The 25,081-nt window shown below is 38.4% G+C and overlaps 2 protein-coding genes across 6 annotated transcripts in view; one reads left to right on the top strand and one right to left on the bottom strand.

Annotated features, from left to right (window-relative positions):
* LOC109051850 (LIM domain only protein 3) overlaps positions 1 to 6,789 on the bottom strand; it is a 45,490-nt gene extending 38,701 nt beyond the window's left edge. Inside the window, exons 1-2 of one of the 5 annotated variants that reach the window (XM_042721904.1) lie at positions 5,304 to 5,632; positions 5,064 to 5,214 (exon numbers count right to left, since the gene is read on the bottom strand). In XM_042721904.1, the coding sequence (XP_042577838.1) occupies positions 5,064 to 5,214; positions 5,304 to 5,480 (328 nt within the window). In that variant the 5' untranslated portion in view covers positions 5,481 to 5,632. Of the gene's footprint in view, positions 1 to 1,865; positions 2,340 to 2,967; positions 3,420 to 5,063; positions 5,215 to 5,303; positions 5,633 to 6,321 lie in introns of those variants that run through there. The other 4 variants (XM_042721907.1, XM_042721906.1, XM_019069337.2 and 1 more) reach the window with 4 other exon arrangements.
* LOC109056884 (Rho guanine nucleotide exchange factor (GEF) 39) overlaps positions 1 to 25,081 on the top strand; it is a 135,504-nt gene that overhangs the window by 7,695 nt on the left and 102,728 nt on the right. The window contains exon 3 of the mRNA XM_042721902.1: positions 5,749 to 5,820. The gene's annotated coding sequence lies outside the window, so the exon portion shown is untranslated. The remainder of the gene's footprint in view (positions 1 to 5,748; positions 5,821 to 25,081) is intronic.

Raw genomic sequence — 25,081 nt, 5'->3', positions numbered from 1 at the left:
TGTACTTAAGCTGTTGAGCTTTTAATTGGCTGGATTGGATTGTAAGAACAGCACACGGCTGATTTCCTCTGCTATGCGTTCTTGTTCTGTCCCACTCATCCGCACCGTCCCAGCTCGCCTGGTTAACAAAACAAAGTCACCGCCTCTCATTACCAAGCCAAAGAAGTTAGTTTTGACTCCCCTCGCCCTCGGTCCGCAATCACGGTTAGTCCTAAATGAATCGATTGTGGCACAAACTAACTAACCCTTCTATTCACAGGCTTGGATTCCCAATTCTGTTTTCTTTTTTCTAATGGGAGTGTGGGATGTTCATGTTAATCTAACTCACTGAAATCGGTCCCGGGTAGCCATTTTAACAAATACAGAAACCAAGTGATTTTGATAACTATTTTCTACTGATGTAGAACACTCTATTGAACAACTTGAATAGTGTTTTCTGCACTTCTGTTTTTTGAAACACGACCACTTTAGTCCGATTCCTGAACGCATGACTCTTAACTGGCTCTTTTTAGTCTTTCAGAATTATACAGCAAGACCAGCGCAGTTCGACTGCATAAGGAATGACTCTTATGAGCCGGTTCTTTTTGTGAATCAAAAACATACAGTGCTATGGACCGAATCCCGAGCCAATGACTCTTACGAATCGACTCTTTTTAGTGAATCAAATACATGCAGCCTGAACAACGTAACACGAGTCCTGAACTAATGACTCTTTTGAGCCGGTTCTTTTTTTTTTTAGCGATTCTAACATACTTTTGTACCAGTCGGAGCTGTTACTGAATTAATCTAACACTTGATTGAACCACAAAATTGACTTTTTTCATATTCGACTGTAAATGAACCAAGAACTGTCACTGTGTTGTTGTACTTAACTGACTGAATGACATGAGATGAGCACTTTAAGATAAACATTATGAATCAGTAGGCATATTTTATGAAATAAATGAATGCTTAATGAATTAGGTCACCACATTTTTGTTTAACATTTTCACTTATATAAATAGGACCACTTATCAGACTGCATCTAAGCCGCCTCTGAAAAGGCTACAAGTCATTACGTCAATCTAATCATCTTTTGGAAGAACTGAATTAAATTTATGTTTTATTTGTTATATCGGTGCTGATGAAATCTGAAATTATCTCATGGTTTGCAAATAGATTGCTGAGAGCAGTAAATGCAACCCGAATCGCAGTTTCTCTCGGAATATTTCCTCCTCCAGAGTAATTAATGGATCATTAATGGAACCATTACAGAACCGAAATCATTACGCGCAGTCGAATTCGCAACCAAAAACGTTAAATTCTTATCCTTATATGCCTGGGACATGGGTGTCTTTTTTGTCTTTCCTCGCTCACTCAGATCTTTCATTATGTCCCGTTCGCATAGTGATACGATGCTCTTTGTGCGCTTCACTGTTCCCAGATACTGATGGAGAAATTTCAGGCGAGACTTGGCAAACACCGAGCGCAAAGTACCAATCTGATTTCACATCACAGCTGCGCGAGCCGGAGATGCTGACATTTCACCCTCTTATCAGTTTAATTACTGTTGCCATGGCAGCCTAGTGCACTGAAAAGGCCAATAAGATTTGCAGCTTGCAAAGCGACAAAATGAAACCGTTAACGCGTTAGAAACGGTGATACGTAACGGCACATCATATTAAATGTTAAAACGTTATTCACAATAGTCTAAGCAAACCACGAAAATTCGCACGGGGGAAATGAGGAAAATGCGTCGCTTCGGTGAAATGCAGCTATGAGGTTAGGCAAAACTGACGCTGTATGCATAGAAACATCCCAAGTACACATCCACACATTTAAACACATCACACTCGCGTTGATAGGATGCAAAACGCAGCTCTTACCGAAACTTTTCTCCCTTTTCTGCATTGGTTGACCCGCTTCGGCTCCCAGAAACACCATGCAACAAGACGAGGCGCGAGCCAAAGATGCGCGTAAAGTGAGCAGCTGTATGCGCGCGAGGGTGCTTCGCTTTTGTTACAAGTAACAATCCACCTCGCTCCGCCAGAAAAGAGTGAAAACGACAAAAACACCAATCAACAAAACACGGGAGGGAGAAAGACAGAAAGAGCGAGCCGCTATCGCTCAGCGCCACACGCTGTTAAGACTCCGTTTGTCACAACAGTGCTCGACTATGAAATTAGATCGACCAGCAGCCGTGGCGAGGCAAGTGGCGGCGAACAAATGACAGCGGATGACAAAGGCATATGCTTTACCCCTTCGCGCTCGCCGTAATCTTATAATCCTATCGTGCCTCTCGCTATTCGCCTATTTCAGTGCGCGTACAGTAAAAGGCACCAAGTTAGATGTATACAAAAGACAACATACAGGAACTCGTACATACTAAAACGAAATCCCATTTTGTCAAGCATTTACGAAGTGATGCATGCCATATTTTTAGAATAGCCTATATACACGAATGCTATAGTATCAACACCTTCTACAATCTCTTTCAAGCTTTAAAAACTGTTCTTAATTGTCTTGTTTTTGAATGCACAAACTTTAATGCAAATAAAGTGTGTATGTTATCATGCACATCCACTATTTGCAATGTTGTTTAAGTGCCCTCTTATTGTGTTAATAGCTGTCTAGCGATTGTTTGTCATTTATATCAGTCGTTATTTACTGCCGTGCACACAGCTTGGGTGTTTGTTATGCGTTGCAATGTAGTTTCATAAAGAAACATCGTTTCGTTTTTGTCCATTGCTCTGCAGTGTGCAGAAATGACAACCTGACTTTGCATGATCAGTTTATCTGAAATAATTTGAATCACATGCACAAATTATGCGTCTACGTGAGGCATGCAAGACTGAATTTTGTATTAAACATCAAAGACTACTAAAAGCATCCACGGTTGGTTAAGCGATTAGTTTCGCAGTGCATTTAGGACCAAAAGAATTACAGCAAATCCGTTCGGAAAAGACAATTAAAGCACAACTCACTCACCTTCTTGACCAAGTTATGCAGAAGGTTAACTTAGGATAGAGCACCGACTCCAACTCAATATTCCTCGGAGCAAAAGTTCACGAATCTGACATTGCACCGCGGATAAGAGTGATCTTCAGGTTGAAAATAATGAGGTCCACATGGATCATCTACGAGTAGTAGTTCGCACCAAGAGCTACAGGTGTTCTCGTCATGTATTGAGTATTCTGAGAAAGCTCACAACAACTTGCCCATCAGTGAGTGAGGAACGAGGAATAGTGAAGCCTAGCTTTATTATCTTCAAACCCAATCCCTCACCAGTGAGACATTACACGAGGAGGAAAAGGTCATTCGGTTATTACCGACAGCCGGAGTAACGGAGCGCGCGCTCGCTAACACAAACTTAATGCTCACCTCTCTGAGACGCGCGCACAAACATGCTATGAGCTCTGTACTACACGTTAAGACTCTCTCTCTCTCTTTGTTTTAGCAGCTATAGGCAACAATTTCGTGGTGCTTCTTAGTGTTTTATAGCAGAACCGGTCTGATTTATAAAACGCACACAATAATGTATGCATACATATGTCTGTCATTTTGGCGACAGGTGTTTGTGCACTTGCATCTTTTTAAATCGTAATTATATTAGTACTTCTGAATGCAGGCAAATACACTCTGAAAAATATAGATTCCAATTAGAACAAAAAAGGCTTTCACACCCTGATGCCTTATATAAGAACCTTAAGTTTCACAAATAACTTTTTTTTTATCTTAAAGACATCTATAATGACGCTTAAACAGACAAATAAAACTTTTTTAATCTCTCTCTCAAAACATAACTTAACTTAAGAATCCTATATCCTATCCTATATCCATTTATAACAAAAATAGTACTTGAAAATGAGCTTCAATAAAATAAAATAAAAAAATAAAAATAAAAAACCCTTTTTAATCTATCAAAAAAAAAAGCATATAAATAACTTAAGAATCCTATATAACAAAAATGGTACTTGAAAATGACAAAAAGGTTCTTTGCTGATAAGGTGCACAATAAATCACTAAGGAACATTTCATTTTTAGAGTGTAAGAAAATGCAGACTGCTTTACAGTATGCACTTGATTAAGTACAGCACCTGTGAGCACATCAGGTGCAGATCAGTTTTTAAATCCAGGAATATTTTGGTCTCATATTAAATCAACACACCTAATTCATTCTGTATTTAAGTGATTAATTTACTAATACTTCATATACTATGTTGGTTCAGAGCAGCTTTAATAAATTTAGAATCATTGATATAATAAAACAGTGTTTGCTATCAATTTGGCTCAAGCAGCAAACATAAATGTGTTTCTTTTTAACTCATATCACACTGGGTTTCATTTAGCATTAACTATACTGTTAGTCTCTTAAAAAAACAAGTGTAGGTGTAAGATAAACTCACCAAGTAGTGTACTTTACACACACATTACACATTATTTTGTTTTAAACCTAAATCTTTCCAGGTAAGTGCCCTTGGTGTCCGTGTACTTCTAGTTGGGAATCACAAAAAGTGGAAAGATAACAATAAAGAGAAGAGTTGTAAAAATATTGTCTTGCCGACTGTGTCATCTGTAATGACACATTTAAAAATACCCTTTTTAAGTTAAAAATAAAATAAAAATTTGCATAAACCTACAGTATCTAGCACTAGTGTGTGATCTCTTGTCTGAAAGCATTATAGTTATTAGTTTGTCTTCAGTAGTTTAGGCCTAAATTAAGTCGTATTACCCCAGGACACGTAATGATCATTTTCCATTACTGATCATAAACTTTCACGCTTCAGGCATGTGATCGCTGTACACCTGCAAAATGAAAGTCCATGAATATAAAGACAAAACTGTGCATGTGTGAGAGAGAGAGTAATAATTTTCACTGTTTTCACAGTTTTTTTTTTTTTTCAGTCTGTGTTTCTAAAGCTATTCCTCGCCCATTGGTTACACCTGTTCACTCTAATTAGCACTGCTTGATGCCCATGTTGCCGAGCTAGGATGAATCACAGGCCTTCAGTGCCACCTACCCTCCCTCCCCACACACATACACACATTGAAGGAGAGAAAAGGAAACATAATCACACACTCACTGTAGAGTTTATTTTCTGTCATGGCCCAAAAGTAGTCATTTATCGTCAGCCCAGTTTGGAAGTGACTAAACCGAGAATGTGGAGACGGAGAACTGATGGTAACAGAGTTGGGTGGTGGTAAGATTGTGGCCCCATGCCAATCACTCTCTGCCTAAAATACAGCAGTAATGAGATGGGTCATAAAATGCTCCTCGCTTCCATTATGAGTGATGAGATGCATTAAAGCTGACAGGGTATTACCTGCCAGTAATTAGGTTTTGTCATGGATTGAATTATTTCAAAGCGGCTATCTTCGTAATCATGCAATTTGCGGGGGAGACGCTTTAAGCTGAGTAAAAGGGAGCGGGAGAGAGAGTGGGGGATGCTGTAACCCCTTCTTCTTTCTCTATCCTCCCGCCACCACTTCATCTCGCGCATTATCACGTCAATTATTCACCGAAGATATCTGAATTATTGGGGGTGATGAGCTAGAGAATGCCATCACCAGACTGTGCCGAGCGAGGTGAACGCAGAAGTCCGTCACGTTACGTGACGCTCGCACAAAACATTCCAGCACGCAGCCCGCGTGGCGAGAAGCGCGCGCAGTCTTGGCGAACGGACGTCGTTAAAATGAAGAGCTGCTTATTATTTCACCTCTCTCTCTCTCGCTCACCCCCCTCTTTCTCTCTCTCTCTTTCACACACAGACTTGCGATGTAACGTCAGCAAAGAGAGGGATATCCGACAGACGACCACCCCACTTCATCCGAGGAATGCAGGTTGGTTTTTGTGGTAGAAATGAAAGCGGGAGTTTAATTACCGGGCTTCACAAAGGGAGAAATCTTTTTTTCGTGGAGGATTGAAGTCAGGAAATATATTTCCTGGTACTCTTACCCTGGTTTAAGCCTCCTTTGAGCGTCTCCAGCGACCATTCATTTCACGGAAGCTTCAACTTAATCCCAGTTTTAAACTGCTGCTAGTAACGTACAGAGAATCTAATGCTTTCGCGCACCCACCGCAGTCACTCACATTGTAACAGACACAACCGACTCTAACTCTTCGCTTCCTTATTTAGGAGAGAAACCGTCAAAGTAGTTGGCAATTATCCCGAGATCCTTTATCCTAACAACCTTAATTAGAACAAAAGACCATCACCAATTAGTTCTGGTTTAGGGTCAAATTAGAACACTGCACGAACAATCGTTTCCAAGCTCTTAATGAGGCTGCAGATCAGAATATGTTTGAGGAGGAAAAAAAGATCTGATTGAAAGATACTGTACCGAGGAAAAGTTGCTGATTAAGACGAGATGGTAGCTCAAGTATAGCCGGTTCCCTTGTCAAGTTCCAGGCGAGCGGGTTAAAAACACGCAGCCCGCCTCGGTGCAACTCCTCCTCGCTCCTGCTCTAAAAAGATTCCCCTCCTTCTCCCCACGACGGCTGTTTCTTCGCTCGCAGTCTCGTTCCCTCCCTGGCAGCAAAGCAAAACAGACCTGAGCCGGCCCGCACGTCTCCTTGCCTATTTAAGCACCTTCACCAGGTCCCTAGTTAGCAGCACACTCCAGCTCATCCAAGAAGCTGACAAGCACCGTTAGGGAAGGCAGCGCATGTTGCTCTAATGGACCTCATTAAGTTCTACTTACAGATGTTCTCTTAACATAATTGATCTGCAGCGAGTTGAGAGGACGGCAACCTATTCCCTAGCCCCCAATTATGGCCCGGTAATTAGATCCCCAACCTCCAGTTCTCCACATTCACCCTTCTAACATTCCGAAATATCAAAGTATCTCTTTCTCTCAAAGCAAACCCTCCTGCCTCCCCTCCCCCACCACCTAACCTTCGTGTCTCCACCTCCTTTGCTCCCTCCCCTCCCTAAGACTCCATTCCTCTGACAGTATCGACAGTCAGATCTGCTAACCTTTGTAGTGAAGCCAGACTTAGTAGTGCACTCACTCCAATTGACAGAGCTCAGTCTAGCTTTTTTCCCTCTCGTTTTTTGCGCTCTCTCTCTCTCTGGTTCTCCTTTTCTCTCCCTGCTGAAATACCCAGGGAAAGAGTGAAGGATGGAGCGTGAGACACATATGGAGGGGGGAGACAGATGGATAAAAACAAGTTTGCACTTTTTGATAAAAGGTTGTAATGATAATATCTGTCAGGGGAGGATCTCTTTTTTTGCACAATGCCTTTTTATCTTTAATAATTCCTCTGATGGTGAATGTGAGTGCAGGAGGGAGAGGCAGGTGGTGGTGTGAACGGAGAGCAGAGATGGTGCAGCGTTTATAATGCCAATCAGAGCCACTCCCTCCACCCGCTTAATTATCCGCTGTGCTAAAACACAGAGCACTTTAGGGAAATGTGAATGTCACGCTTACGCACTTAAAAGATGAGATGGTTTCGTCACACAGGGAGAAGAGGAAGCCAGGGTGGGTGCGTTTGGTGCCAATCATTGGCGTAAATTTTTCTAGATCATGCACAGTTTGTAGTGTAAACGTGACATGAACGGGTAGGCAGCGGAGCTTTGAGAGAGCAAAACATGGCAATATGTGATTTTTCTTACAGGTGTTCAATTAAAGTTCAAACAGGTCCAGTCTGTAAATTTCCTTCCTTAACTTGCACTGTTTCAAGAGCCTATAATGTAAAAGCAATGTGTGTTTTATTTCATGAATGATTCTATGTGTTCATTGATTATAGGGAGTATTCATTGTGATTTTAGCCTTAAAGTGCAGTCACATTAGTGGAATTTCTGCAAAATTTTGTGGACAAGGTAGGTCTATTGTCAGTAGTAGTTACTCAGAGGCCACTTCCAAACTAGATAACTTTATATTGGTAAACAAAGCAAATTTCAATGTTAAATGTTCAACAAACAGTAACACAATCAAACTAAACTGACTCAGATAGCCTCGTTGGCAGCATGCCATCATATAGTGCAGTTTTGCTTCGGGTGTCCCGAGTTTGAGTCCCACCTCACGGCCCTTTCCCAATCCCATCCCCATCTCTCTCCGACTCGCTTCCTGTCAGATCATCACTGTCCTATCAAGAACAATGCAAAAATACCAAAAAATATGTAATTAAATAAATAAATAAATAAAACATTCCCTAGTGTGAATTTCCCTATTGCATGGATTCCAATTGAGATGACTGCATTTCACCTGCAGAATTGCGCCATAAAAAGGTAAATGAGACCACACCTTTAGAGGGGCTTGGAACCTTTTGGGTGATACTGGGGTCGTGGTCGCAAATATTGCTGTTCAGTTTTTGATTGGATATTTGTTGCTAAACAATTGGCCATTAAATTCTTAAAACCATATTGTTTCCCATTGTATACCAGGAACAGGGTTTCATAACAAGCGGTGGTAACCAAATTTCAAATTTACAAGTGTAAACCATTGCTTTACTTAGGGTTAAATGGTTGGTTTAAAAAGACAATAACCTGGGGCTAAGCACATTTTGACAAGCATATGTAATTATATTCAAGAGAAATAATTTTGATCAGATAGAGCCAATCAAGTTTTTTTTATTTATTATGTATTGTCTGCAGTCATCATATAGCATGCGTAAGTGTCCAGATTCTTTGCCATGTGGCGTTTTATATCCTTCTTTTACTGTTTGCTGCCCTATTGAGATTCATGAATGCACCTTTGTATTCATCCAGCACATCACATCTTTTCCGAAACACTTTTCAAAATCCCAAACTAAGTTACCCCCACTATTCTTCCACAGTCTAGTAAGCACCTCCCAACTCTAGTACAGATTCACATTCAGTCTAATTCCACATACTCTCCTCGAGTTGTCTGCTCCCAGTGGACACAAAGGGACACATGTGACTTTGCACTAATGACCACAAGAGCCTCTCCTTAAAGAGACACCCAATAATTGCTTCAGGTAGGTGACCCTCAACTAGGGTCAAGGGATGCCTAGTTTTTAATGACAACTTTCGTACTTCCAACCTTGCTCTCTCTGCCCTGTAGACCAATTTTAGTTTTTGGCCAAGAGTCAGCTAAAGCAAATAATAGAGACTCCTCAGCAAAGTCTGAAGAATCACCTTTAGTAATGGGCCTGAGGGGACACCTTTGAAGTTAAAGAACACCCAGACCACAATATACTGGCCCATCCTATTGTCGCAGTGGGAATCAATGGAGATTACTTAATTCAACCAGCAATTAATTTGTTAAGGCCAGTCTGAGATCTAGAATATCCAAGTGCAACGTGACTCCATTGCAGAAGGACGGTGTTCCTTGACTGCCTGAAGGCCAGTTGTAAGTAGGCAGGTCTGCAGTGAGATCAGATCATTTTAATATGCGACTACCTTTCACATTCAGGATGGTTTTACGGATGTTGAAGTTCTATTGCTCATGTCAACCTTTCTGATTTGTGATGTTTGCATTTTTATAGTCATTATGTTTAGAGTAGACTGCTGCTTTTTAAAAAGTTGCATAAATTTGCAGACAGAATAAACCAATAAATTAATTAGACCATTACCTTGTGTGTCTCCGCAGTCTACTGCACTGGATAAATATTGAATCATTATATATAGTGGTGTGAAAAAGGTTTTGCCCTCTTCCTGTTTTTTTTTTTTTTTTGCATATTTGTCACACTTGAATGATTCAGATCATCAAACAAATTTTAATATTACACAAAGATAACCCGAGTAAATACAAAATGCAGTTTTGAAATAATTATTTAATTTATTAAGGGAAAAATCTGTCCAAACTTGCCTGACACTACGTGAAAAAGTAATTGCCCCCAATTCTAATAACTGGTTATGCCACCCTTTGAAGTAACAACTGCAATCAAGCATTTTTCTTTGCAGAATTGTTTTAATTCAGCCACATTGGAGCATGAATGGACCGTTTAAGGTCATGCCACAGCATCTCAATCGGATTTAAGTCCTGACTTTGACTTGGCCACTCCAAAACCTTAATTTTGTTTTTCTTGAGCCATTCAGAGGTGGGCTTGCTGGTGTGCATTGTCCTGATGCATAACCCAAGTGCTCCTTCAAGATTTTCTGATAGAGTGCATCATTCATGGTTCCATCAATTATGGCGAGTCGTCCAGGTCCTGAAGCTGCAAAGCAGCCCCAGAGTGTAGAATTAATGGTTCCATCAATTATGACCATCACACTACCACCACCATGTTTGTCTGTTGGTATGATGTTCTTTTTATGAAATGCTGTGTTGCTTTTATGCCAGATGTATTGTCGCATCAGTCCACAGAATATTTAGCCAAAAGTCTTGGGGATAATCAAGATGTTTTTTGGCAAATGTGAGACGAGTCTTTGTGTTCTTTTTGGTCAGCAGTGGCTTTTGCCTTGGAACTCTCCCATGGATGCAGTTTCTGCCCAGTCTCTTTCTTGTTGAATCATGAACACTGACCTTAATTGAGGCAAGTAAGGCCTGCAGTTCTTTAGATGTTGTTCTGGGTTCTTTTATGACCTCCTGTATGAGTCGTTGTTACGCTCTTGGAGTAATTTGGTTAGGCCGGCCAATCCTGGAAAGGTTCAACACTGTTCCAAGTTTTCTCTATTTGTGGATAATGGCTCTGACTGTGGTTCGCTGGTCCCAAAGCCTTAGAAATGGCTTTATAACCATTTCCAGACTGATACATGTCAACTATTTTGTTACTCATATGTTCTTGAATTTCTTTAGATCGTGGCATGATGTTTTGCTCTTTAAGCATGCTTCACTTTGTCAGACAGGTTCTATTTAAGTGATTTTTTGATTCAACAGGCCTGGCAGTAATCAGGCCTTTATGTGGCTATTAAAATTTAACTCCGCTTTCTAAAATAATGTGGTTAATCACAGTTCTTTCATGATTTAACAGGAGGGGGCAATTAATTTTTCACGCAGGGCCAGGTAGGTTTGGAAAGCTTTTTTCCCTTTAATAAATGAAATCATCATTTAAAAACTGCATTTTGTATTTACTTGCATTATATTTGTGTAATATTGAAATTTGTTTTATGATCTGAATTATTTAAGTGCTACAAATATGCAAAAAAATATTAAAAAACATTTTCACGTCACTGTATATAGATGTAATAATTCCAAAATAGAGATTGTGGGTATTTACAAATGTAAATAGATTCATGTAGGAATAGTTGTACTTCATCCAAGTAACAGGGGGCCCACAATTAAACATTTTATGTGATTAAATATCTGTTATGATGAGTATTTTGCTGTCATTTTACCTTAGGTCACGTTGGAGTTTGGAGGTCAGTTTTATGCTTTCCAATTAAATCTTCCATTACAATGGAGCCTTTACAGTCAATAAACCAGCCAATGCCTTTTGAGTGTTAGGCCACACACAGCCACATGTTTTCAAAACCACAAGAAGATGAGCCTTTGAATAATTTTTCTACAAGCCTTTAATGATAACCTTGAGCAATACTGGTACCTGCTACATAATATCTATTGATTCTATCCAGCATGATTTCCTTGAGTAGCTCGGTTGAAATGACTTGTGTGTTTGGAACTAAGCATTTCAAACGGACTGCTGTATACCTCTGCGGCAATCAATCAGCCTTAATCCAAAACCAATTTACTCTGCCTGAAGAGGAAAATATCTTTTAATCTCTTGCCGACAATCCCTGATTGCAGTGCTGAGCATCGGTTGACAGTAAAATGGAGGCTTGCTTGTGATGGACCTACTAGTTTATGTACTACACAAAACAGTCTTTAACAAGACTTGTTATATACACACTATAAGCAAAGACATGCTGTAAATTGCAGTATAATTGTTATTTGAGTTCATTCTGCTCAGAAGCAGTGCAATTATTGGAGCATGTGTATAGGGTCAGTTTTTTGTTCAGTTCAAGGTTTATCTTTGAAAACTTAAATATTACAAATAGTACAAACTGAGCAAAAATCCCCAACTCTACAACTAATGAGGGCGCTGAACCTCACCTTTCATTTCCTTGTAACACATCTGTTACTGTCAAATCTTCACGTATACTATGCATGGCGAAAATAGGTTTGTATTCATAATGAAATAGATTGTTGTATCAATGCTTAAAATATAACAGAATGGAGGCTAAGGTGCCATTTGTCCCTTTTTGACCCATCAAAAGTCTCTTAATCACGTCTGCTTTGTCTTGATTGCAAATAAAAGGAGTCAAAATATGCAAGCATCTTTGTCTTGCTGACAAATGACTCCAGAGGCCCAGGAACAAAACCAGACATCTTGTTGTAAAGTTTTGGCGCTGCTGATGCTGTTTTGGAGGCTGGGGGGTTGATCTCAGAGACTGTCAGCCAGTTAGATGAGGCACTGATTTTCATCTGCATGTATATCTTGGAGCACTAATTGGCAAGATGAAGCGATGATTGATGTCACTGATGTTCTCCTGCGTTCTTGCTGCAATTTTCCCACCCACACGCGTCAGTCAGTGTAATGACATGGTGTTGCTACCGTAAAAGTTGCCCTTTTACATTGATCTGAGATCAGCGCTGTGCCATTTCTTAAAATAATTAAGCCTGCGATTCAAGGAGAGGGAGCTAAACCTTGATCAGCACACGAGAGGCAATGACATGACGGCCCATCCTCCATCTGCTTTGACGTTGTACAGTCTCTCCCTTTATTTGAAACACTGAAGGACATCACCTCTCTGTTCAGTGCCATTAGCCTCTAGCTCATTCTCTTCCCCAATGCTAATTGACTCAAAAAACACACAAGGTGAGGTCCCCGGGATGAACTAAAAGCGTGCGCAGACAGGCCTCACAATGGCCTCATTACAAAAATGTTCTGGAATAGAGTGCGGTAAGTGTTCAAACCCTTGTTGGCCATGCGAATAGAAGCATAGCATTTGCGCTTTGGTGAGCTTTTCAAAACATACTTAGCATGAAATTAATTTTCTGCACGTCAATAGGTGGCATTCTAAGCACCTACAGCTCTGTTGTTTGAATGAGAAACATTAACCTTCACTTTCAGCAAGGGCTGCGAATTTGGCATATTCCAAAACTCATAGGCTTAAAACAAGAGACATAGTCAAAGCAATACACTTATTTCCATGCTATTGAGTGCTCTCAAGGTAAGGCTATGCAACTAAGATTGAAAGGAAAATCAGCTGAAGTGGCTTTTAGATGTCATTATTTGACTAATATTTTGGACCCTGATGGTGAATCTCTCTGATACAGCCTTGACTAACTTTGCAACCTTTTTCTAGTATGTAAGTTGGAGGTATAAAAAAGGATTTAAAGACAATTGCCTCTGCTTTGCTATGATCGATCCTTGGAGAACAACTTTCCATCATGCAGAGGGGGGGCTGAGCTGGAGACGACAGCTAATTAAGATGGCTAATCGCCACATTTCACAGTGGCTAGAACAACCGTCACTCTTTGTGATCCGCTCGACGGCTGCTGCACAAGCGTGTGACATCATAAAACTGCGCCAATTATCCACCCCAACGTCAAGAGTCAAGTACTGTGTGTGAATATGTTTACTTCCCTTTAACACAGTATGCAGAACCGCTATTCCATAATGTCACAGGAGGTGAAAGGAGCCATCAGATTCAAAAGTAATTAAATTGAGTGAGTGACGTGACATACAGCCAAGTATGGTGACCCATACTCAGAATTCGTGCTCTGCATTTAAACCATCCAAAGTGGACACACACAGCAGTGAACACACACACACAAACACACCGTAAACACACACCCGGAGCAGTGGGCAGCCATTTATGCTGCAGCGCCCGGGGAGCAGTTGGGGGTTCGGTGCCTTGCTCAAGGGCACCTCAGTCGTGGTATTGTCGGCCCGAGAATGGAACCCACAACCTTAGGGTTAGGAGTCAAATTCTCTAACCTTTAGGCCACGACTTCCACGAATTGGCAGAAGTATGTGAGCCAGGTGACTCTTTTCAAGTTTTATAGTTCTAAGAAAATCTTCCTTGTTCTATAGAGAGTCTAGAGACGTTGTAATATGCTACATACTTGGATTCCTACAGAAAATACTTTATTTAACTTTATAAGTTAAAGGAACAGTTCACCTAAAAATGAAAATTCTACTACAATGAGAATAAAAGGTACTGTACGCTTTCTTTCTTTGCGTGAACATCTGGGCGGTGTTATGCAAATCTTCCCACATACTGATGTAGATATGTGGGGGCGTGTTAGAACAAGCCAATTCAGGGGGGCGTGGACGAGTCTCAACTTTTATAAAGAATATCTCTTTGGATTTGAGACTTTAGTCTTTGCAACTTTACAGATCTTCTTTATTCACCAAGAGCTTGTAACACTCCAAAGTGAAAGGAAAGTTTGAAATCGCATTATATGTACTAGGGGTGTTGCGATATACTGGTCTTGATGATAACCGTGATATTCAAATCATCAATTATCGATATCGTGTTAATTTGGTGTGTGACGATATACCGCAATATTTAAAATGAACAGTTCTCTTATGATAACACCACATGTAAATACTCCAGCGCCAGTATATGGTTGAGTGCACAGGTGGCAGTATTGTGCCTTAACGCGGACGACGCAGCGCTCGCAGCTACTCTGAGGAGAGCCTTGTTCAGCAGAGTAAGTTGCCATTATTTTACTAGTCATAGAATGGGAAACGTTATATTAACCTGTTAACAGCGGTTTTCTGTGTTCATATTTAAGTAAAGGGTGATTATTTTAACAAGTACCGTGTTTTCTTTACTCATCTTATTTTTGTTTTTGCAATCACTACGGCCTGTGCGTAGTAACACTATATTTCTTTGTTCAAATCTATAAACAGTTACACAATTAAAACTAATCTTGAAAAACTGAGGGACCACATTGCTACATTAAATTTGTAAAATGTTAAGTTGGTCGCAGTGCCATGCACTTAATGCCTCATCTGCAGTCATTCTTCAATAAGGTTAATTAGTTAACATTAGTTAATTACATTAGTTAACATATATAAATAACATAAATAATAATGAACAATATTTCCACAGCATTTATTAATATTAGTTCATGTTAATTAGTTAATTAACAAAGAATAATAAATTGTGTAATAAATGTATTGTTCATTCATGTTAGTTAATACATTAATGTTAACAAATGACATCTTATTGTAAAGCATAATTAATATTTATTCATCATTCTGTTGAACTTGAGTATTTTCTCTCTTGTTATTTCATAGGAGCTTCAAAGAAGATGGAGAAAGCCAGAGTCTTGTGCCCTGTGTTTATCAATGTCCTAATGTTCGTTGGGTGAAAAAGAAAAACTCAATAAACAAAGTAAAAAATCATTTGACTGATATCTTTTTCCCCCCAAGGTTTCTATAGATATCACGATAAATCGATACCGTGAATTCTTATGGCCACAATAACCGTGATATGAAAAATCTAATATCGTGACAGCCCTAATATGTACATATATACCCCTTTAATGATTCACCCTGTCATTCTAAACCTGTAAGACCTTCAATCATCAGTAATTAATGATAATAAATAAACAATCAGTAATTAATGACAGAATATTCATTTTTGGGTGAATTATCCCTTTAAGTATGTTTTTACTACACTGCTATTCAAATGCAGTCATGCTTTACCTTAACGAGTGGTTTAGCTTCTCCAACAGCACTTAAAAAAAACTCATGACCTGTTAGATGAGCTTTAAGTCGTGACATACCCTGGAAGAAATTAGCAAGATCAGACACTTTTTGATGCCAAGAATCCGCAAATATGATGGCACCCTTCCAAGGGGCCCATCCCTAACAAATAAAGGCAGCTACATATTTTCATGTATAAAGAACAATACTATGCAAGGGGCATGATAAACTGGACAATTATTATTTAATATGAGCTCATGAACTCTGGAACCCTCTCACGGCCCTTTGGAGCTCCAAAAGTTTAAAACCCCCTAAGCTAATAGAAAGCTATATTCATACATCAGCCAGTTTGTCTTCATCACATACAGTCCCTAGTATGGAAGGCAGAGAATATTATAAACATCCGGCAGACTTGGATGACATACCCGTTCCTTTTTTTTTTAAAATTTGGTTTCTCGTGTCACAACCCCTGTGAGCTTGATGGGAATGTGTTCTGGCATAAAGCTGCAAATTAGGCGTGTAGTTCAAGCTTCTTTTCGTGGTTCAAAGCCAACCAGGATTGAGGCTTTTTTCCCTGATTCATATGGTACACAGCAACGAAAACGGGGTTGATGTACAAGCAAACTGAGAATCTTTACATCTCACTCCTGTCTTTAGATCTCCCTCTCTCTCTCTCTCTCTCTCTGTTTTTTTTTTTTTTTTTCTCACACACGCTACCCTTACCCTTTTCTCCTTTTTTATTTCCCTCCGTGTTTTTGTGTAGGAGCTTGCGAGTCCCCTCCTTCATGTTTTAATTGGCTGCTCTCTTTGCATGTCAGGGGACCCGGTGGAATAGTTACCAATCCTCCAGTGACGATCAGGCCGGATGCCGTTCTTGGGAGGGTGCGAAAAGGCGTTTCGGACACCCTCCTCTCACATCGCGCCCCATTGTAGTTCAGATTGCTCTGACGCTATCTTCACTAAGGTGCACCTTCTTCAAACGTGCTGAATTATCACATGTAAAACAACTGGGATGAATATATCTGTGGCGTTTTTACAGGAAATGTAAAGATTTTAATGGCAGATGAACAGAAAGAAACACGAAAAATGTAGTTGAGTGTAGAGAGACTGTACAGCTCAGGTAGTTCAAGGCCCATTATTTTCCAATATGGGGCTGTCTGTCTTTGCAGGGACTCTTTCGCCATGATAGGAGAAGCAATATTGAAAATGGAAGTGGATGCGCAACTGAGCTGAAGCATTGGGCCCACCAAATTGAAGGCAGGAGACAGAGGCCTATGAGCCGGCGTCTCATCAAATGGCTCATGAGGCCTTACATTTTTTTTTTTTTTTACTAAAGTGATTTGCGCATCCTCTGTGCAGAGATGAACACCACCCTGGCTAAGCCCTGACGAGTGCTTATAAGAGAAAACTGTTTGGGAGTGATTTCCCATCTGGATTCAGCTCGGATAAGCAGTTTTAAATTGCAGTAGGACTTATACCATTGACTACATTACTGAGTCCGCCAGGCCATGATATTGCATCACTTGCTCATTGCCTGATCTCAGAATACAGCTAAGATTTAAAAAAAAAAAAAAAAAAAATAAGACTGGCAAGAAGCGGATGTACCCATTTCAAAAGGGTACAAAGTATATCACAAACTCGCAGTACTTGTAAATTTGGTTGCCTACATTTGGTTGATTGGAACATTCAATGAAACAGGCATAGTCATGAAAGATTTAATTGATCTTTTTACTCTGGGAATGTCATGTATTGAAGCCACTGCAATGTTCTTTCTCTTAGTTCTTTCATATCCTAGCAAAGTGAGTGATATTCTCAAATGCACCCCCGTCATGAGGGAGGGAGAAGGAGACATTTATATGTGCAGCTAGGGACTAAGTGTTCTTTATGGCAATTTTTTAAAAGTCGAAAGTCGATCTGTTGAGATTCTGAATGTGTTGCAAAAAAAGAAAAGCTCTTGGAACACAAAACATGCAACATGAGTTTTTGATTCGCTCCTCAAGTCATAGTGCCACGCAATTCTTCTTGTAGTTGGTTATGCCCTTGTAATTTTTTATAAGTTATTTCACTGAATTACGAGTGTTTAGCCAACTGCATTGCTAAGGCATGTGTTAAAGCATCTTTCTGAACAGAACAGATATGTGAATGTTAACAGAATGTTAGCATTCAATAGATTTTTAGATGTTATGCATTAGGTTTTACATACCGGAGTGAAATTGAAAAGTAGCTATATATATATTATGTAGACCAAAATTTTTTCATTTTTTACATAATGTTATGTATAATGTTATGCAAATAATGGCTTATTATTATTATTATTTGCATTATCTTGTTTTTTTTTTTGTTTGTTTGTTTTTTTAATAGGTAGCAGCAATAATTGTTCACATTATTGGTTTAAATATATTTGACAAATTGACAGAAATTCTGTGTATTTTTGAAAAATGTCCTTATAAATGGAGTATTTGCCCTCTAGAAATGCTTTTCTTGGGCTTTTTTTATTTAATATTTTAGCTCCTCAAAACAATAGCATAAATAATATTAAAAAAAGATAAGTATTTGAGGTCTATCCATCACAGCATTTCCCCCATAGTGTGTAAACATAACTGGAGTCAGAACTGGGCAAAGACTTATTCCACAGTGGGACATCCAACGTATTAATGCCTTTGTGCAGTAGAAGACATATGATCGGCGTCTTTGAGTTCTTCAATCTCCATTTTGATGTGAAGGCCTGGCCTACTGTAAAGGCAACGCTGCTGACTCAGTTGCTTCCTTTTCGAGATTGTTTTTCTTTCTCGCTATTGCAACGTTCTGTTAAAAACTGATTGGTTCAAACCTGCGCTCGTGAATACTGAAAACCGCTACCTTGAGTTGACATCAGGGTACATTGAGCACTTGTTTGCGGGTCTGCCTCCCTGAAATGAGTTCTTTCCTCCTTCTCCAGTTCCTTGTGTCCTTCAGTCAAATGCATTCTCCTCCAAACATGGCATAATCTTCCCGTTTGTTAGGGCAATGCTAAACTCCAAAAAGGGGTCGCCTCAAAATAATTGCTTCAAATAAATGAGCTCTTAAAGGTCCATTAGCCCAGCCTCTTCCTCAGCTAATAGCGTGCAGTGATATCAAAGATTGCTGGAAGGGGCCTTGCCATGGAACAGATGGGGCCATCCTCTCCTAGCTGTAAATGAGAATTCTGAATGGATCCCAGGCCTTCATCATTACCTGGGCCTCCTGATAAAAAGGAATCTAAACCTCTCCGATTATGTCACGCTTCACAAAAAGTAAATGCCCTTCACATGGTTCAGTCAATCGTTTTAGTGCATTTAGGTGTAATTGCATGCACAAGTGGGAGAGGGAGGGACTTGAGCTGTTTCTATGAGAGCACAGGTGCAACAAAAAAGTTCTGCCATCACACTTACAAAGGTACATTTACTTGTGCCTCCAAAATCTGTCTTGAATTTTAAAGAAAGTACAGTAAGGTTTTTTTCTTTTGGGGTTATATCATGGCTATACTTTTATAACATAAAAATGTATTTATTTAAAAACATTACTTATACAATAATTTACATTATTTTCATTTATTTAATATAATTTAAATTAAGTAATTTAATGTTTAATTTATTTAATTATATTTATGCCATAAATGTATCACAAAGGTTGTTTTAATTAGTTTTTATATAATTTAATTAACAATAATTTAATTGTATATTGTATTATAGTGTGTATTACATTTACCAATAAGTCATGTAACAATGTCAAATTTGTGAACATATTATATTAGTCAGAGCACTTAACAGCCCAGAGTTGAAGATTATCAGTGAATAATTGCTTAAATTTTAGTCTATTCTGCACATAAAAATATGACTAAAGAAGATTTTTATTATGCTTTTGTGTCCTTTTTGAAGTCTCATTCATTTCAATTATAGAAATGGAATGGCATAGAAATAAGCATCCTGTCCAATGATAAAAAATTCTCCTTTTATGCTTTAGAAAGAAAGTCTTATTGGTTTTGGAAAGACAAATGTGTAGGGGGTTAAATAATGACAAAACTTTCATTTTTGAGTGAGCTGTACCTTTTACAATTTTATAAATGTATTTTCACAGAATAGATATAAAATACAGACTATAAGCCAAAACCCTAAAAAAAATCCATTGCTTTCTTGAGAAGGTGTAATTTATTTAACCTCTGACAGATTTGGATCACTTTAGAACAGAAGTAGGGGGAAAAAATCCTCTTTTTGAAGGAATACATTTTTCATTTGCCACATTTGTGTTGCATTTATAAATGCAACAGTGTCATTAGCATGTTCAAGCAGTTGTCAGGCTGGTAGAACATCACTCAGCCTCTCAAGTGACCAATAAATTCCTCTGGGCATCTTCTCCCTAATCAGAATTTAATCTGTTAGCTGCCTCCTCCTCCCCCTTAGGTGAGTTATGTTTTTTTGGGGCGGTCTATTGGTCTCCAGGGGTCAACACCCACTTTTCCTTCTGGTAACCAATCTGGTAGTGATCTAAATATCCTGAGGCTCTCTGTCATCTTCAGCTCAGTCCTCCTGTAGTAATAGCACATTAATTTGGGCCCAAAATATTTTATAACATGTCCTCAGACAGATACCAAGCAGCAGTTTGTTGGCAACAGGGCAGAAATGCATTGGAATGAGAGATGCGGCGTGTGCGAGAGAGACATATATAAAATTTGCTTTTAATGAGAAAAACAAATAGCATTTCAAGAGAGCATCACAAGAGAGCAGAGGTGGGATGACAGCAGCGTGTGTGTGTGTGTTTGTGGTGATGGGAGGGGTAATGATTTTTGAGAATTTCCCAGGGTGTAGTTAGAGAGGCAACAGAAGGCGGCCCTGGCAGAGTTCTCGCCTTCGATTATGTATACTCTTTTATTCAATCATTGCATCTCTCAGCGCCTGACATTTGGTCAATAGTGCAATCTTCTAGTGATCAGAAAACGGCAGACAGCCCACCGCACAGAATTCCATTAGTTTTGCTTTCAGTGGATGCACTTGAACAAGATAACTGCATATAACGACACGTTTCTCACACTGATTGAATAGCAAACATCATATAAACCAGATATTTTAATTGGTCCTTCTTATTCTCTCCTTCTCCTTCCTATCTATCTATCTATCTATCTATCTATCTATCTATCTATCTATCTATCTATCTATCTAGTTGTCTAGCTGTCTGTCTGTCTTTCTGTCTGTCCATCCATACATCCTTCTGCCTATCTAGTAAAATTGTGAAGCATTGTTAGAAAAAAATCAGATTCAGTGTTCTTGAAACTGGAAATTATGTACAGAGAGCAAATAGATGTGTACAAAAGGTTGCACAGGACAAAAGCTTAACAAGGAGCCCTAACAAAGGCCTAAAATGAGAGACACAATCATTTAGCTAAATAATCTCCAATGGCATTTAAAGGACAGATTAAGTGCTTTCATGTAAAAGCAGTCCATGGTGGAGGGTTTTATTAAGATTCTATACATCCTTTCCTATTCAAGCACTATGACAACCTTGATTCAAATGAGGCCACCTTGAAACATCTCACGCACAAAGCAACGAAAATAGGGGTGAAAGTAGTTTTCAGTTACGACATGTTGGTAGGATGGAGGTCATGTTTTAACCGTCATTTATTGAGCCTCTGTGTAGCAGCTTACAAAATCATTCCTCAATGCATCTGCGAGAGTTTTTGTTGCATTGCTATTAACGGCTCCCATACTGCGCCTTTGACCTGCTGAATAGAATTCAGATATACGCTACAGGTTTGATGACAGTGGAAGTTTGCAGGGAGTTAGTGATTATTTTTGACATTTTTAATAATTAACTGCCATCAGGCCCTCTCTTTCTCTTCTCTGCATCGCTCTGGCCAGTGCTCAGGAGACGGCCAATGAGTCTCAACAGATTGCCACTGTGTGGATATTTAAAGAAAACAACATGAATAAATTAACGCCCCACAGCTACTGAACATGCCTTGCAAACTTGGACAACAGAAAGTACAGTGATGTAACAATGCTCTCTAGCACTGTTCTAGACACGAAATACTAAAATGAGATCACCGTGGCATGATATTCAGGTTGTGCAATCCGCCCTTGGATCCTACAAAACATTATAATTTCATTTAAATGTTATTTTAATTGCATTTGCTCTTTCTATATTTCTTCCTATAGCGTTTAAATGAAAGAAGTTGTGCATATGCTGAGACCAGTCATGTAATTGATAAAAGCACAGATAGTTCAGGGCCATATGCAAGGTCCTTTATTGTAAACCTGAATTACTGAACCGATGGCAGTCTTAAAGTGTTAGCTTACCCAGAAATGAACACTTTGTCATTATTTAACCACCCACTTGTCATTCGAAACTTGTATGACTTTCTTCTGTGGAGCTATTTTGCAGAACGTCTCTTTAACTCTTTTTTTCCTTACAATGAAAGTGAATGGGGATGGAAGCTGTCAAGCTTCAAAATGATCAAAACACCCACAAAATCACCATAAAATTGGCCTGTATAACAAAAATTTAAAAATTTCAAGTTTAATTCAATGTGTTTCTTGCCATTTCTTTGTAATTATATGTGAAATTTCCCACATTATATATATATATATATATATATATATATATATATATATATATATATATATATATATATATATATATATATATATATATATATATATATGCAAAATATATGTTGTAAACAGAGAAGCTCAATGAAATATATTTCTGAAATAGAAAAAATATTTAGTTTCAAACTATATGAATTAAAATATATAAAACAATTTTTTAGCATGTTTCTTGATGAATTTTATGCAGATGTGTTATGTTCACAGATGGGTTTGAAATATATAGGGCACTGTATATTTTAAAATACTTTAAAAATCATATAGATTACATTTTTAAAATACATTGTCAAGAACATACAAAAATAGCAAAAAATATATTGATAAAAAGTATATTTACATAATTTTATTTTTTTGGAAAAAATATATGTTCCTATAAATTTCTTATTGAAAATTATTTCTACATCAAATATTTTTGGTGCTTTTATAGTGTTTTTTTTTTTTTTTTTTTTTTCTCTTGCTTGATAGCCCCATTCTCGATTTACTTTCATTGTATGGACGACAAAAGACATTCAGAAGAAAGAAAATAATACAGATTACGAGCAACATGAGGGTGAGTAATTGATGTCCGAATGTTCATGCTTGAATAAACTATCCCTGTAACATTTACACCTGCTATTTTTGACTTTTAAATGAATGATATCTTGTATGTTTCCACTAGAAACCCAAAACAAATTTCAGCAGGGCACGAGACACGGCTATGCACCTTGACTCTGAATTAACTGGCATTCACTGGGTACACAGAACATACATGCTTAATACTTTAACATGTAGTTCTCACTCAAAAGGTTTAACCTTTACATTTTAAGCCTACAGTGTCATTCACAGACACATGCACACATAGGCTTACATTGGAAATCCCATTCAGCCTACCTCAACTTGCTCTACAGGCAAGTTCCATCAGCTCTGGGGTTAAAAGTCGACAGGGTAGAACATTGTGAGCGGTTTCTACGAATATGACGCGTTTCGTTGGTTTGTGCCTCATCTACCGATAATTCGCTGCTCACAGATAGGGATAAAAGTGTTAATCTACTGTATAATCATAATCCCTCTAGGAGGCCTGCAGGGAAATATAAGCCCTAGTTACAATAAGAGAACCGCTGACACCCGAATTCTTTTATCATCTCATTTCAAAGTTGTGGAAACTTAACTTTACGTCAAACAAAGAGCGAGCATGAGTCAGATTCAGGCTTCATAATAGAAGCGTGCTGCTACCTATGAAAACAGACCTAGCTTTGATGGTTCACCAAGGCCCTTGTGCATTATCATTCATATTAAACTAACCCAGTGGCACTTATTTTCCTGACACAATCTCGCTGGTCAATCAATAATGCATCCCAGAGTTCAATTCGAGATGGATGGATATGCTTTATCCTGCACATAATATTGTGGGCAATCTTACAGTGCAGTCATTGGTGGAGATAGAATTACCGTCCGCTAATCAGATGCTAAAGAGCGAGCGGCGTCTGTTTGCGTGCATGGAAGATGGCTTAATATTACAGGGAACATTAATGGAAGAGGAAAGGTAAGCAAATATCCTGCGAAATACCTGCTATCAAGCAGTTAAACAATTTCCGAACAGCCCGCATGTCAATAATGCGACTGCCCTCAGCAGTTAGGAAAGTTCTGCTTTATTGCCGATTTACATAGAAATTGCCTTATTTTAGACTCGATGGGCTTTTTTTTAATGCATTATCTGCTACTCTGTCTTATCTATAAGATGGCGAGGTTCTGATTAGAATTATACACAATCAGGGTTGGAGAGCGCCTTTCGACTGTAAAGCGTACTGGAGTTGTCATAGGGTTCAGTCCGAGAGTTCTGCTTCTATTATTTATCTAATTTAAATGCAAGGTGATATTGGTGAAAAAATCAAAGCAGCAAAGTGCTGAAATAATGACATGTATAAAGAAAGCTCGACCACATCGCTGTAGAAATGATTATTGATAGGAATGTGATCACCCCCACCCACCCCCCTTAGTGTTAAAGTGTTTGCACACAGTCCATAAGAGTAATTATTATTTCAGGAGAACAAATATCACCCCTTGGGCTCCAATTATTTTCATGCATTGTCTCCCTTAGCTTCTGACTAGGTCTGGTTGTTTTGCCTTTGTTCTTTATTTATTTTTTATCCATCTTTGTATTCTTGTTGTTCTTTTTCTTGGAGAGTTTGTGCTGTACAACTTTAACCCTTTGTGCTGTTGCCTTTTTGCAAGTGTTATCGTTTTTGTAGCACGCTGTGAATTCCTAGCCACATATTAATGTTTGATAAGCTGTCTAATCTCATAAAAGAGTGACAAATACCCAAACATATCGAATCACCAAGTGGATACCAAATGTTCTTGATGCTGAACAACATCTGAGGAGCTAACAGTGTATTAAACAAGCTGAGTAGTTTGCAGTTTCACACTAGATAGGATTCAGTGAAAGCTTTAGTCAGCTTCTTTTGATCCATTTTATATTTATGCTACATCTAATATATTAACATACCAAGAAATATTATTTAATCATTATATATATATATGTCTTATATATATATATATATATATATATATATATATATATATGTATATATGTATATATATATGACAGTAAAGACATTTATAATGTTACAGATCATTTAGATTTCAAGTTACTGCTGTTCTTTTAATTCAATGTAATTAATAGAATTAACATCAGTTTCCAAAAAAAGTTTAAGCTGCACAACTACACAGGAGTTTTCAGCACTGTTAATAAAAAATGTTTCTTGATTATGAAATCAGCATAACAGAGTGATTTCTGAAGGATCACATGATGCTGAAGACTGGAGAAATGGCAGCTGAAAATTGTTTTCTATATATATTATTATATTATATATAATAGGATATAATATTTAAGAAATGGCAGCTGAAAATTCTTGTCATATATTTTAAATAGGAA

The sequence above is a fragment of the Cyprinus carpio genome, chromosome B4 (genome assembly GCF_018340385.1).
Source record: "Cyprinus carpio isolate SPL01 chromosome B4, ASM1834038v1, whole genome shotgun sequence".
NCBI classification, from domain to species: Eukaryota; Metazoa; Chordata; class Actinopteri; order Cypriniformes; family Cyprinidae; genus Cyprinus; species Cyprinus carpio.
Note: the sequence above shows the minus strand (reverse complement) of the source record. Positions and strands in the feature narration are given on the sequence as shown.